A 16,042-nucleotide genomic window follows, 5' to 3' on the forward strand; every position below is an offset into this window, starting at 1 on the left:
TTTTTATTCACATAATTTTAGGTTTACATGCAGTTATAGAAGTAATACAGAAAGATCCCATGTACCCATTACCCAGTCTTCCTCAGTAACATTTTGCAAAGTTATTTTTACAATATAACAACCAGAATATGGACATTCATGTAATCTACCATCTTATTCAACTTTCCCTTGTTTTACGAGTACTTGTGTGGATATATTTTTAGTTCTATAAAATTGGATCATGTGACTAGCTTTGTCTAACACCACAGTCCATATATAGAGAATTTTCATCAGCACAAAGATGCCTCATCTTGTCCTTTTTTAGTAATCATACTCACCTTCTCTGTATGTCCAAACTTCCTCCTGTAAGGATTGGATTAGGGACCTCTCTAATGGCCTCATTTGAAAGTAGTCAAAGCCCTATCTGAAAATATAGTCACATTCTGAGGTACTGGGGATCAGGCCTTCAATGTATGAATTTCTGGGGAAGGAACAATTCAGTCCTTAACATGCTATATGTATCCCCTGGTTACTGGCTTTTTACCTTAACATAATTCCCTGGGATATCAATAGTTTGTTCCTTTTTATTGCTGAGTATTATTCCATGAAATGCTTCCCGGTGCTTTTCATTTCACGTACTTCAAGTTAATATTTTGAAAGCCTTGTGATTAGGTACCCTAAATTAATGCAAAAGTACAACAAGCAAAAAGCAGGTTAGGAAGCATAGAACAGACTAACTTCAACACTAATTTCCTTTTACCAAGTTACCGTGTATCAGCATTAAAAGCCAAGATTTGGAATTTTTAAATAATCATTCAAAATTAACATGAGGCAGTGTTTATTTTTTGGAAGGAGGTACTTCACTGTCACAATATTCTAAATTTAAACTTTGAAAATATATTTATGGTCTAATCTTTGCTCTGATTCTGTGTTTGTTGGAGAAACGCTTAAAGATACAAATTTCAACGTGTTTGGTTGCTTTTTTCATAACCCCTTCGTCCAGACAAACTGCTGCTTTTGTTCATGTGATCTTCCACTCATGATCAAATTTAGCTGCTTGTGTCTTTTTGAAAATCTGCTCATGAGAGAGAGGTTGTGCTTCATGAATCTTAGATAATAAAGTTAGGACATACTGGGTCTCCTGCATGACATGAAGGGAAGAGGGGCCGCCCGAGAAGAGATGGTGAGGAAGTACTCACCAATAACAAAACTCCTGAGAAACCCTCGTTGATGGGAAATACTGGGAAAACTAGACTGAAATGGTGAGACATCTCATTTACAGACTATTTTCAGAATAGTAAGGTTTCGTTTAGTTCTAATAAAGCCTCAACTGTAACAGGCTAAGATACAGAGAGGGTCTAGAAAGCAACGTTATATAAACCAATGAAAACCATAATTCATGCAAGGCCTAAATGTATAATAATGTGTTACTGGCACGAAAGTCTTTAAAATTGTACGTTTGTGTTAAGCAGTGGACATAGAATAAATACTTTCTGTATCCTTTTATTTAAAATTACAGTGTATGCTGTGTCTTCTTTATGGTCATTAAGATGCTTCAGATTATCAACCCGACACATTCTTTTGAACTTCTTGTTTAACATCAGCAACAAAGTGACAACTACTACTCTGTTACTGCTACTGTTTATTGAGTGCTCCATGTGAACCAGGAACCATGCTGGCCACTTTAATTAATTTAATCCTCACAGTTACCGTATGAGTTAAGTATGGTGATTATTCCCATTGAGAGTCAGGGACACCGGGACTCAGAGAAGTTAACCTGGCCAAAGTCACATTAACCAGGAAAGCTTGAGAGCCAAGAATGAAATTCTGTGTCTAGTTCTTTCAAATTCTAAATAGAGGGGGATAGGAATAATACCTTTTAGGGATATCGATCCAGAAAAGGATATAACAGAGGAGATTCTGAACCACTGATATGAGCCAAGAAATTGAAAACATCAGTGTAAAATATCCAGAGTCCATGGGTAGCTAGAAACTTCTTTTCTGCCCCTCTCGTTCTCTGATAACAAATACTCTCAATTGGAAAGGAGGGCCCAGATGAGAAGTACCTTGGAACATGCTGAGTGTTAATCAGCATATCTCTAGATTGCCACATTAAGAAGCAAAGCCCCCTAATAGAAATTTCATCCCAAAAATATAGTGATAAAGTATATATATATATAAATCTAAACCTGTTTACATAGGCTGATATTTGTTTCAGGAGATATAACTTGGGCATCTTCAAGAATCAAGTGCACAATTTATTTCCAAACCATTCTAGAGCAGTACCATCCTATAGAACATTCTGCGATGATAAAACAAATTCCCTGTTCACCATGTCCAGTGCAGTAGCCAATAGTTGCCTATGGCTATGAAACACTCAATGCAGCCATTGAGGCTCAGGAAGGGGATCTAAAATGTCGTTTAGTTTAAATTTAAATAGCCAGGCATTTGGCTTCTGTATTGGACAGTGCAGTTCTAGAAAGTAAAGGTGTAATTATAACAGATATCATGAAATTCTAAACATAGCTTTTCCTTCATATTCTCATCATCTGTTTCTCTGGGCAGGGGAGTGGAGAAGGGGAGAAAGAAGGAAAGGGTGGTTGTGACCAAAGGTAAAATCATTTTTAATGTTTATCTGTCTGAAATTTAGGCTGTGTTTTATTGACAAAATTGAGGAAGGTTGAAGATTTGGCAGGCCTGTCTGTCCCCTCGCCTGTGTGAATGTGTCAGCACCTCATTAATAATGTGTTAAACTGTAAAGGCCCTTTTCCCTCCTACTATGGGCCTATTTTTAAAGAACACTTCAGTACCCCTTTTGCATCTCACGGTGTTTGTTTGTTTGTTTGTTTTTTTAATTTACAAGTTGCTCTGTGGATTAATTTTAGCATATGTTTTATTTAAATATATCCTGAATATTTCCAAATTGAAATGGGAGAGATTGTTTTGTGGTAGGGAAGTTGTGCTGTGAGTTTTTGAGGAATGTATTAGCTGCTCATTTTCTAGAAATTAAAAGTATGAAGATTCTCTGTATTATCTTCTCTCCAATTTTCACTGGCATTTCAGCCAAATGATTCTATCACACATGTGGCCCTGGTGGTTCTTCTCTTGCCAAGAAAAGAAAAACATATGGGGTATAGTTTTTTTTTTTCCTTAACCGTTTTTGACATTTTTGTTCAATGTAGGATTAGATGACAGTGTCTTTGAAAGATACTGAGTATTTTAAGCCTTAAGTTTGTAGAGCTTGTGTCTTACAGGTGCATGGTGAATTATCATTGTTTTTTTTCTTCCTAAGACAGACATCTAGAATAACCACTTTCTGTATTTCCTGACACTGAAAACAGATACGGTTTGGGATTCCTTTTATAGTTTCTTCAGCTAACGACTCCAGTGACCACTCAATTGTGGTCTCATAGTAAATCAAAATTTCTTTGAAAGACCCGGCTCTGTTATGTAATTGTAAGTCCTAAGAAGTCATCTCTCTAAAAAGAAAGGTGAATTTCTGTTGCCTTAAATAATATTGACTTTGCCACTACATATGATAGCTTTTGAAGGCAAAGTAAGTAGACCGTTTTCTTCTTTTCTTCCTTCTTTTAAATTAACCTGTAAACACATAAGCTGTGTTTACACATAAGGCTGTGTCAGATCTGGTTGGCCAATCATGAATAAAGAGAAGAACCACTCTGCAAACTTCTGCATCGAACGTACGTGTCATCCCCCAAATGATTTGTTCTAGATGGAATGTGGGGTTTCACAGTGGCTAAGGAGAATACTCTGATTCCCTTACTGAACTCTCAACTGTTTCCTGTGCATTTTAATAAAGCAGATTTAGAAAACAAAATCAACCTTATGCTACTAGCATGAGTGATGTGTTCATAGCCTGCAATTTGTTGGCATCTTTGAGGCTCTGGGAAAGGAAATTCACCATATTTTGCCAGGATGCACTTAGGTCAACGAGGAGGACAGTGGAACTTTTAAGTATGGAAAGACTGGTGGGGACTGGGGTCCCAGCTGACAATTCACAGGCGTAGGCCAGGGCCCAGAGTTTTCCCCTCTGCCCAACTTAGCTGATGAAACATTAGTGTTGCACAAGACTCTTCAGAAGTCGATGCCCGCTTCCGCCAACTCCGAGAAAAGGCTTCCTCAGAAACTGAGGCCTCCGTCTGTGCCAATCCTTGTAAGCGGTTCACCTCTTCAGAGGCTAATGCCTCTCAAAACCAAGAACAATTAAAGCGAGAGTCTTTCCAAGCAACTGGGGAATTGAGCAAAATAAATCAGAAATCCTCAGCCTTCGCTCTGGAGGCTCGCCTCATTATGAGAGCAGATCTATTAGCCCTCTTGCCATTGTCTTTCATTTCTCAAGTGAGGTGATTCTAATTAAATTAATCTGCATGTCAATCTATCGGTGATCAATCAAAGAGCCTGAGGTTTCCCCTATGCTGCAGGGTGCTTGCGGCTGACAGGGGCTGATAATGGAGGAAGAAATAAACTGTCGAGCAAAGTTAATTAGTCAACATAATAGGTGGATTAAACGGGAGCGGGCTGATTGCTGTTTCCCGTGTCAAAGCATGAGGTGGGAGCTGAAGCTGCAATTACAGACAATTATTATATTTGGTTGTAAGAGGTCGCATGAATAAACATATCTCTGTGGGTTTCAGTTTTAATCCCTTTCCCCATTTAATATAAGGAGAAGTGTAGGTCATTTCTTCTCATTGTTTTAGTCAAAGTTCTCTGAGACAACATCTTTGCCTGTGTCTCTTCTGGCAAACTCGGTTCACAGTCACTTTATGAGATGGTTTCAGTGTCTAAATTATGCCTTGGGCCAGTCCCACCAGTTTTTTTTTTTTTTTTTTTTTTTTTTTAATTTGAAACAGATCTAGGACCCTTAATTAGCAGGAATTTTTTGGGGTGGGGTGATGGTGATAGTAGTGAGGGGGACTTTGGTCTGATGAACCAAACTAATGTGGAAAGAAAAAAGTACAAGAAATCTCAAAAAGACACCCAGGAGAGAAAATGCATCCCAGCTCTTACTGAAATCTTTTTCATTTCTCTATCCTCTTAACCCTGACACAGTGGGGGGGAAATATTTTAAAGATTCAAAAGATTTTTATTTGCATGATCAACTGTGATATCTGCTTCAGTGTCTAAACTGAAGGGTAATTTAGGTGAAACACAACCACCCTTGTGTAAAAAAAATATGCTAATAAAGATCCTCTTGTTAAAATTATGGTTAACAGTGTACCTTCTGCTGTATAACTATAAACTGTGCAATTTTACTTAAAACTGCATCAAAAGCGTTCCATGCCAAAGACCCACTCATCAATAGCTCCTCTTGTTAGACTTGTACAGCATAAGCACCAGTTATTATGTGAAATAGCTATGCAATTTTCTTCAGCTCCCAGCTGTTATTTATTTAACTTGAGTTTATTACCCACCACGCTTTTATATTAAAATGTTCATTCATTTCTTTCTTATGTCTCCAGGTCGTGGTGTCTACGACAGTCAATGTGGATGGCCATGTCCTGGCAGTCTCTGATAACATGTTTGTCCATAATAATTCCAAGCATGGGCGGAGGGCTCGGAGGCTTGACCCCTCGGAAGGTACGCCCTCTTATCTGGAACATGGTAGGCGAATCATTTTCATTGGTTGGCATTGCTACTTTAACTGTGAATATATTTGGTTTCTTTCTTCCACTCTACCACATGTTCTACTCTGTTTCAAATTTCAGAAGTCTTTTTGAATACGATTGGTCCTCCAGGGTTTTTTCTTTTCAACATATGATGCCAAATATTTAAAGACAGGAAAATATCTCTGAGGCCCGTCTTTCTTGTGGGACCACTCTCTACTCTGGAAATGGCTAATATTGCCTCCTTTCAGGTTGAGAGAAAGAAGGAGGCCTGGACCATTGCTTTATTCTAAGCTCCCACTGGATTACAAAATAAGGAAAGGCCAATCCAAGGGAAAAATAAAGAGAGGCCACACAACTTGGTATCACAAAAGTTGTGATGTAATTGACCATTGAGGTTTTATAATGAACCCATCCTCTTTACCATCCTCCTGGTGTATCTCAGTGACTACCTGTTGAACTTCATTTGGAGATCAGGTTCAATGTCGAGGTGGGAGATGCTTTCTGAATATGAAGCCCAGACCAAATGTTCCTCCTGTGCCCTGTACCTAACTCTCACTTCTTCACCACGTGATAGAACTTGCTTTCTGTAGGTAGACTTTGGTAGGGAGAAATCACATTTGTCTTGAGAATTATGGCTAATCAGTAGTGACTTTGAGAGGACTGAAGGAAACCAGATAAAAATTTGAATCAAGGAAAGTGAATGCCACTCAGAAGAACCATGGGTTGGGTTAGGGGCACGCCTGAATTTTTCAGTGCTGCATGTGTGTGTAATGTATCCACTGTTCCTCCTCTCCACTCATCCATCCATCCATTCATCTGTCCATTCATCCATCCGTCCATCCATCCATCCATCCATTCATCCATCCATCCATTCATCCAAGAATGAGTGACTGAGGCTTTACTGGGTACCAGTCACCATATTAGACTTTCTTCAATTGCCTCAAACTCTCAACCCATTTCCCTCACTTCCCTTTCCAGTTTGCTAGGTCAGCAAGATTCTTCTCAGAACGCTACCGCACAAATTATCACCTGATTGCCTGTTTTTTTCCATGGGCCAGGAGTTGACCATAATTCACAAGGTAGAAAACTCCCTTCTCTGCCAGCATCCCAATTTAATAAACACACCACTCTCATCATTTTTGCCTGGCTTTTTCCCCTGTGCTTATGGAACACATGAACTGTACTTTCTATTAATTAGCCAGATGTAACACTCTTAGAAGGGATTCTTCACCACATCCAGTTTTACAGTCTTTTTAAAGTAAACTATCATCTTTCAAAAGCTGCTTCTTTATGGTTTCATTAGTGCTGAGATGGATTGATATTACATTTTGCAGGAGGCCATTTCAAACACCTGCTCATGATTACATTCCTAGTTCCATTTCTGTACTTAAAATTATTCTGATCCTCACTTTACAGTAATGTTGTCTTTGTAATACCCTTGGAGTCACTTAAGGCATTGTGTGACTAGAGGTGTTTAGGTGAAAGGAGGAGGAAAAATTAGGGAAATACAGTGGGCATGGTTTGGAGAGTGCTGCTTAAGGACTGAAGTTATGTTTTTGACTGTGGCTGGTTCGTTGCAATAGGTACTGCCCAATCTGGTGACAGACTTGACTGTCAGTTTGAAATCTGAGTTCACACTTTCAAAATACGCTTAGGCCACACCCAGCTCCTATTTCTGCTCTCGGGAAGCCAGTGAAAAAGCTCCTGACACCATGCAAATTATCCTTCCAACAAAACACCCAGAGCAAACATAGAATATAACCTGCTCTAAAGGAGCCCTCTAGGCAATGAGGATCAGTAACATTATTTTGCAGCATGATAAAGGACTAAGTCATGAAATAGGTACCAGGAACCCCAAATTCAATCCTTAGTTTCACTCTGGCCTCTATTTGACCTCGGACAAGTTGCTTTAGCTTTTGGGATCCTTGATATCCTCCTTGTTAAAATGAAGGTGATGATCTGTAGGAGAGTAAAAAAAATCTGTGCTTTGGGTGGGGGCAGGTAATGTAGATAGGGAAGTGGGCTGGGTGGAGGCTGAGAAGACAGGCACGTACACGCTCTGGTGCCCTCCGGCCCCAGCCAGTTGTTGCTAAGGGGAATGAGAGCCCAAGTGGGGCCAGATGTTCCAGTTTGGCAACAATGAATTTTTAATTGTTGGTAACTAATTACAAAATTTTTGGACACTGAAGGGAGGAGAGGGGGGAAAAAAGCCACTTAGGAAGAATGCAGCCACAGGCCAACAGTTTGAGACCTCTGGATCACCACAGCTATAAGCTTCTTCCCAGCTCAGATGTTCCCTCTTCTAAGAGTATTAATATTTCAGTTGGGATATCATATTATTCTAAGTTTTAACGACAGCATTTTATTCACCTGCTTCAGTTTACGAGTCCACAAGTGGCCATATTATTATAAGATATTATTTAAAAAATGGTGACATTTCACTGTGTGTAAGTGGTTGGCCATCATTGGGGACATAGGTATGTCCTATTTCCCTCATCTAGGGGCCTTGACTTCACCTAAGCCTTACTTCACTTCTCTCCAGTGGAAAGAAAGGGTAGACATGTTCAAATTCTTAGTAATGACAATAACATAGAAATCTGCTTCTCTGCAGAATGAGTCAACTAACCGCACAAAACCACCCACTCATTTAGACACTTCAGGCTGACACATAAATGTCTACTCAGCAAAGGGTGACTATTGAACTCTTTCATTGGTAATGTGTGGGAGTGGACCTAGATGCTAATTCATGTTGATGTGAGGGTAATACTTTATTTTGCTGTTGAAAAGTTCTATTTCAAACTGCTCTGTTTAAAAGACTTTGAGAATCACACACCCTCATCCTTCTGTCTCTCTGCTCCCACCCCCAACAGCCTTCAAATAGCTACCGCATGGTAAGACCGCAAAGCATGTTCTCCTCTTGTGACCTGCGGGAACCTACGTTTTCCCCCATTCTGGACTTTTTATCATCTAATTTACAGGTAGCCTGAATTATTTTGGGCTATTCTGCAAATCTCTATTTATATCCTGCTTGTCAGACCATTGGAGGAAGTTTCCTTTTGTGGCTCACCTTTCTGCGTATAAGTAGAGACAGAGATCGTGCTTTACATTCATGCGTGGGCTTTCTTATGTGACCCATGGACTCGCAAACCCCTGTGCTCTGATAAATGACCCTGTAATTCAAGTATGAGAGTTGACAAAGGCAAATTTATTTCATAGACTCTTGCATGGTCCAAAGATAGTGAATCCTGGCATGCTATAGATCGTGGAAAATGGTCTTCCCCTGTACTTTCTCTTCATTCATAAATACCAAGATTTTCTTTGGCTGGATATTTATGGGACCATTTAGCCTAGTGAGGTTTCTTCTTTAAGCAATAGCTTTATGGAAGATATACAGTTGTGGAGAGAGGCAGCCTCAAAATGTGACTGCTCTCTCGGTTCCAATTTTTGAAAAAGCATGGGCTCGGGATGAAAGGAGCTGAGTGGCTGCCACAAGGCTAAGTTCAGTGCTACCCTGTGTACTTGCCTTGTGTTCCAGTCATTTGGGCAAGTTCATGAAGACTGTGTTCTGGGGAGTCGTTGAGGGGCTTGAGGAGTGTTGCTGTTGGCATTGTTGTTACCCTGAATTCCAGGTTGTGTTTACTTGAATTCAAGGCCAACTGTGGCATCAGTTTCTCTGTTTCTTCCCCCTGTGGCAAAATGCGGTGCCCTCACAGCGCTGTGGTGCAGAGCCCCTGTCAGCTTGCATGTGCTAACACTTTATTATCTAATGATCTAATATGCAACAAGGCAAAGTGCCCATGCTCATCATTCTGACATAGAATGCCGGGAGAAGTGACTAAATTACTTTATGTACCATTAGCGCTTGCAGCTATGGTGAACTCACTGGCAGCATTTATGCAAATGCCTGTGAATACACTCTAGTGGCTTTGTCAGGAAACCATCTGACAAGCAGTTTAAATGCTCGTTTTTTAAAGGGGATATATGTATTTTTTTATTTTGGTGTGCATGTGTTTTTCTCCTTTCCTGTCTTTTTCTTTCCCTTCTCCCCTTTTTGGGCTATTGGAGGACTTGCCTCCTCCATGATGACTAGAAAAATGTGAGCACGTTCCAGAGCTCACCCATCAGTAGGAGCCCTTTCCAGGAGTGGGATTAAGTTCCCAATAGGGTATTCTTTAGATCTAGTTTCTTTTTTTATTGTTTTGAATGTGTACATCCTTCATACTTATTTGAAAAAAAATGGACCTATTAATCAAGAGTTTTTAGAATATAAACATGTTAGTGTTCATGAGCTCTGACCTGAGGTCCTACTTAGTGTTTTAGATCAAAGGCAGGTTCTTTAAAACATACTCACTTTTCAAAAATGAAAAATGATTGAAATTTAGCTTTTGTGGGCATCAGATACAAATCAATTAGATTTCCCTTCAAAGTTATAATAAAGACTGCAACATAAAACATAAATGGACCAAGATCTCAAGATAAATAAAAACCGTAGTGGAGTTTGGTCACACTCAAAATATTTTGAAGAATAAAGACTGATGATAGACTCACTGGGCCTGTCTCCTGGCTGTGATTACAGCTGTGGAGAAATAGAGTCAGGTGTTCATCACCACCAGTGAATTCTGACCTTTTGGTTGTAGTGTCGCTTTACAACTGTCCCTGACAATATGGAGGTGTTCTTGATCTTTAGCATATGACCTTCTGTAATCCTTTTGATCCAGACAGAGGCAGTTTTTGCTTCTGTCAGTTGCCCCTGGGTATCCAGCACCATTGACTTCCTGTGACCAGTTGCATTTAAATGTGTTTTTTGTTTGTTTGTTTGTTTTTATGTTTTTATGGAAATGTGGAGAAAGATGGTTTGAGCTTGAAGAGATTACCCCAAATTGAGTCAGTCTCTTTTCCCTTCTGTATAATACAGTCCTAACAGGAGGTTAGAAGGAGGATCAGGCTGTCTGGCTGAAGAGCTGGATTCTAGTTCTGACTGCCATTAACTAGCTGTGTTGCCCTGGGAAGGTCACTTTGCTTCTGTGGGTCTCAGTTTTGTATGTCCAGTGAGAGTCAGGTAGGGTTCTCTCTAGGCTTCCTTTTAGCATGCACTATTTTGTGGTGCTCTGAACTGAAGCTATTGGCACATGACTTTCTGCAGGAGGTGACTTTGGAGAAATAGGACTTCCTGGGAACAGAGAAATCCACTGGTGCTTTCTAATAGAACCCTTCCTTTGGATCTCCATCCAAGGCATAAGGTGTCAGTAAGGTGGACTTGAAATCGCTCATTCATACTAAGCATGCACTACATGCCAGACATTAAGCTAGGAGCAGTAGGATAATGCAGACTTAGTCCTTGCCTTCACAGAATATATGATGTGAATAGAGAGGAGAGGTACTAAGCAAAGTGTATGACAATGTAAATAGAGAGGAGAGGTACTAAGCAAAATTAGAGTGGTACATCAAAGGAGGACCACAAAAGCAGAGGAGAGTAATGAAGTGTCAGGGAAGCTTTCTTTGAGGAAATCTCATTTATGCCAAAACCAAAGAGATGAGTAGGTTTTTACTAGGTGTCTTAGTCTGTTTTCTGTTGCTTTAACAGACTGGGTAATTTTTGAGGAAAAGGAGTTTATGTCTTACGATTCTGGAGGCTGGGAAGTTCAAGGTCATGATGCCAGTAGTGGTGAGGGCTTCCAGGTTGCATCATCCCATTGTGGAAAGGAGGAAGGGCAAGCAAGTGTAGGTAAAGAGAGCTCACTTTTATAACTAACCCACTCCCGCAATAATGGAATTAGTCTGTTGAGGAGGGTAGAGCCCCCATGATCTAATCACTTCTTAAAGGTCCTACCTCTTAATACTGTTGAAACTGCAATTACATTTCAACATGAAGTTTGGCAGGGACATTCAACCATTCATCTATTCAAACCATAGCACTAGGCACAGGGGACAAAAAAAATTGCCAGGTATAGGAAACTGTGTGCAAGGGTTGCTTTGCTTAGGTGAATTCCAGGAACAAAAGGAGACTGAGAGGGCTCTTGTTGCTCCCAGGCAAGGGAGGAGTGGCAGGAGATGAGACTGGGGTGGCTGTGAGGGCTACATCATGCAGGCCAAAGTGGGCTGGTCAGGCCATGGTCTCGGTGGCAATTGTGAAGTGAGGGGGAGGTCAGGCAGGGCTTTGATGAACTCAGTTTCAATTACATGGACTCCTCAGATCCCGTGAAAGCCCAGGGCAAGATTGCTCAGACCTGCTTATAACTTCACTCTTCGCTGCTGGACTTTGGAAACTCACCAGGGAGTTGGCTGTGCTTTGGAGCTGTCCCCCTAATTACTCCTTATTGTATCAATAGTGCATGTGTTCTTTATAGAAAGTCAAACAGTTTAAGTCCTTTTTCCTTTTTTTTTTTTTTCAGATGGCTTTGTATTATTGATTTAGTTTTTCGTAAGTGGCTTAGAAAGAGTGTATCTTTTGACATCTTTTTAAATGTGTGGAGACCCTCACCTTTTCAAGGTCTTTTGAGTGGAGGGCTGCTGCATTATTTGACCCATTGAAATGTATATTACCCCAACAAAACTTAATGAGTGAAAATAAACTAAAACAACAGAGAAAAATATACCCTCCCAAATTTCTCTCTCCCCTCCCACCAGGGGCAATGCCTGAGCGACAGCTCACACTAAGGGAAGTCACTGAAGGATGGAAGGTCATTTCTTTCACTCTTCCTCATTTTACAGAGACCCAGAAAGTGGATATAATCTGCTCACACTTAAACATAGCTTGTTTCTGTCAAAATCCATTCAGTGCTCTTTGTACTTATCCATGTGCATTTCAGGGGTTGCATAGTTTCCTGGTTGCTGGATAAACATGCCAGGGGATTTGGGGTCCACCCCAATGCCTGTACATTTCATATTGGCCTAGCCTTGCCTCCAGTCTTTCTGGGATTCCCAGGATGCTGAGAAGAATGTCCGTAAAATAAATCCAGCTTCCTGATAGAAATGTACATTCAAGGGCAGATGTTGGATGATGCATAGCTTCCCACACAGCCAAGAGCCTTTCTGTGGCTAGTTTTGGTGCAGAATCCCAGCCAAGCCCTCTAAGGCAAGATCATCTTGGTGAAAGGCCCAGGCTAAGTAGGAAAATACTGATGTCATCTTTTGTGACTGAGGGTGGCATGTTACAATTTACCAATTTATTTTCCTACTTGAAAAAAAGAAGACAGGTGAAAGAGCAGAACATTAGGGTTAAGAATATCGAGATGTGTCATAAAATAGAGCACTGAGACCCCAGATTTTCAGGTATCAAATCAGGGCTTTTACTTTGAGCAGTTGAGAAGATGCCTTTTGTCTTTCCTTGAAATAGAAAGGATGTGGTAAGTGGTCAAGATAATGCATAAGGATGTTAGTGAAGACTGATTTCCAGTGTATTCCCTAAGTATTCATAAAGCAGGTAACACCAGAGATCCTAACACTGGGGATGTGGTGGCCAGCAGGATCTCAGCTTCAGACAGATTGAAGAGTTCATGAGCAGGTGATCTATGTTCTGCTCATTTGACCATGGCACCACCGATAGCACTGATAACAAAGGAGAAATAGTGCTCAGACTTTGTTGCCATGCTTGATGGTAACCAGGCCAGGTAGTAATCTTTATTATTCTATTATTATTTACTACCACTACTGTTGTTTTTTTTTAACTATTAGCATTTATGGATCATTTACTATATATACCAGCACCATGGTAACCATTTTACTTATCAAGTCTTCCAACAAATCTCATGATATATAATAATTATGATCCCCATTTTACTGATGAGAAAACCGAGGTTTAGAAAGAGTCAGTAACTTACTCAAAGCTGCAGAACTAATTAAAATTGGACCTGGAATTTGACCTTAGGTCTGCCTAATAACAGTGCTAAGAGTAATAACCATAAACATTCCCTGAGCCCTACTATGGCAGGCACAGAGTGCTATAGGTACCCTGTTGTAAAGATGAGAAAACCAAGGCTAAAGAAGAGGGTCAATAACTAGCCTAAAGTCACATAGCAATTAAATAGTAGACCCAGGGTTCAAACCCAGGAAGTTTGATGCTGAAGTCTGTACTCTCAACTATTGCTCTGGTACACTACAATATGAGAAATTCCTTCCATCTCCTATCCTATTGTTCTTATTTTTTTCTTAACACAATCAAGGCAATTGTGCTGGTATCTCAAATAGACTTTTTAAAAGTTAGCCCAGAGCGTATCTTTTTTTTTTAAAATGGGGCACATCATGTGTATTTACTTTATAGTTTATTTTCCTTCAGAAACGTGAAGGAAATTTTTTGGCTGGGACACATTCTTCTAGTCAAATTTTAAAAAATGCTGATTTTATTCGATGACGAGTATATTTTCTATGGGGCTGGCAAGATAATAAGGATGCTGGTAATATTTTATTTATTTGCAAGAATGTTCTAACTCATCTCCCTAGAAATCATTTGTTGGCCATATGGGCTCTCTGGCACGTGTACAAGGTGTGGAGGAAGGAGTCCATGAGAAAATGATGAGATGATGAGTTAGGCAGCCGTTAGGATACTGAAGAGTTTGGGAACCTCATGCTAGAAATAACATGTGAAACTGATTTGGATATAGGGAGGCTAGTTTCTTATATGAATTTCTTGACAAGCCTGTAAACTGTGGGAAATTTCCAGTATTTGGTTGGTTGAGCTAATAAATGAGTAAATCACACCTGACTTATTTTAATAAGCACAAAGTGTGGTGTGTTGTGTATTGTAGGGGGGATTTGGGGGCAAAGATTGTTGCTTTCTACTTATATTTTGGCCAGAAATGACAGAACTTTATTTAAAAACTTTTTTTTTTTTTTTTTTTGGAGACAGGGCCTTGCTCTGTTGCCCAGGCTATGAAGTGCAGTGGTGCAATCATAGCTCACTTTAGCCTCAGACTCCAGAACTCAAGCTATCCTCTCACCTCAGCCTCCCGAGTAGCTGGGACTACAGGTGCACTCCACCACACCAGGCTAATTGTTTTGATTTTGTAGAGACAGGGGTCACTATGTTTCCCAGGCTGGTCTTGAATGCTTGGGCTTAAGCAATTACATCCTTTTGGTCTCCCAAAGTGCTGGGATTACAGGCATGAGCCAGCCTGGTCAGAACTTTTTTAAGCCTAATTTTTTTTGTCTTATATTTGGTTACAAAAGCATCATAATCCCAATTGAATTGATTTGCCTAATTGATTGTTTCAAACCAAGCTGTCTCTATATTTATCTGTCACAGGAGTTTCCCTCACTTGAGAATTTTAGAGGCTTCAAATGATGTTCATGGGCAAGTAAAAGCTTTGATGTGCTGTTCATAAACCTTCTTAAGATGAGATATTTAGGAGCAGTGGCCAGGGGTTGATTTCTGATTTTGAAATATGTTTGACCATTTTCAGTCATATATGCAAACATAAATTAAAACCAAGCTCTGCCACTACCTTACTACATGACTTTGAGTATGTACTTTGATTTATCTGGGCCTCTGTTTCCTCATCAGTTAAGGTGGGTCTTGGAAGAGCCCTTCAAGCTCTGATTATTTGTTTTTTGAACTCAACTAATTCTGTGAGAGGTTCTTCTATCTCTTAAGGGGCTACACACCTGCAGCCTTGGAAAAGTGGCTACCGAAATGCCCAGGTGATGGTCATTCTAGGGAACGGACCCAATTTCCCTCCACCTTGGCCATCTCTGCAAGAGGTTAACAGTTGGTTCTAGGGGTTCTGGAAAAGCCACAGAAATGTAGCATACACACCCATTTCACCTCAGGGAGCTCTCACCCTGCATTCTTCTCCCCGGATTTCTTCAGCTGGGAGCGTGTTGTATACAAGCGGCTTGATGGTTAGCAGTGAGCTTTCAGACCACTATTTCCCGTGCAGTAGGTGAGATAATTTTAGAAAATAGGGGAAAAACATTAAAACATTTTTAATGGTTATGTGTTTATGTTAATGCATAAACAAAATAACTCCAGTTTCAAAATCGATCTCACAGCTATTATTGCTTAGGGCAAGACTAAAGTTAAAGAAAAAGCTGATCTAAACAGACATAGTAGCTACATACTATTAAGTAAATAACAGTGTAAGTGGTACAGGGATAGAGGAAAATCATGACTGAAGTTTGGGAAATGCTGTTAGAGAGGGCTGTAAGGGTTGGGGGAAGTAATAATTCTTTCAAGTCATCGGGAAACAGTGTAGGAGCCTGGGAAACATTCTTTTTTTTGAGTCAAATCATTTTAAAAAGAAAGTCCTTTAGGCTCAGTTTACCATTAGAATAGACTTAAATATCCTAACAGGATTAAAAAAAATAAAACTCCCAAGCTGCTGTTTTTTATTTTTAAACAAGTGGTGTCTGCACGTCAGAGAGCAGAAATTAGTTTGGAAAGAGGACTTGCATCAAGACAGAAAATCAGCCAGGGTCCACCCAGGCAGCACATTATGATA

General features: G+C 40.1%; 1 protein-coding gene across 3 annotated transcripts in view; it reads left to right on the forward strand.

The window, feature by feature from the left end:
- Positions 1 to 16,042, forward strand: part of EBF1 (early B-cell factor 1) — a 426,701-nt gene that overhangs the window by 292,351 nt on the left and 118,308 nt on the right. For 2 of the 3 annotated variants that reach the window (XM_011966691.1, XM_011966692.1), the window contains exon 7: positions 5,460 to 5,601. In XM_011966691.1, coding sequence (XP_011822081.1) covers positions 5,460 to 5,601 — 142 coding nt within the window. The remainder of the gene's footprint in view (positions 1 to 5,459; positions 5,602 to 16,042) is intronic. The other variant, XM_011966693.1, reaches the window with a different exon arrangement.

The sequence above is a fragment of the Mandrillus leucophaeus genome, unplaced genomic scaffold (genome assembly GCF_000951045.1).
Source record: "Mandrillus leucophaeus isolate KB7577 unplaced genomic scaffold, Mleu.le_1.0 Scaffold77, whole genome shotgun sequence".
In the NCBI taxonomy this organism is placed as follows: domain Eukaryota; kingdom Metazoa; phylum Chordata; class Mammalia; order Primates; family Cercopithecidae; genus Mandrillus; species Mandrillus leucophaeus.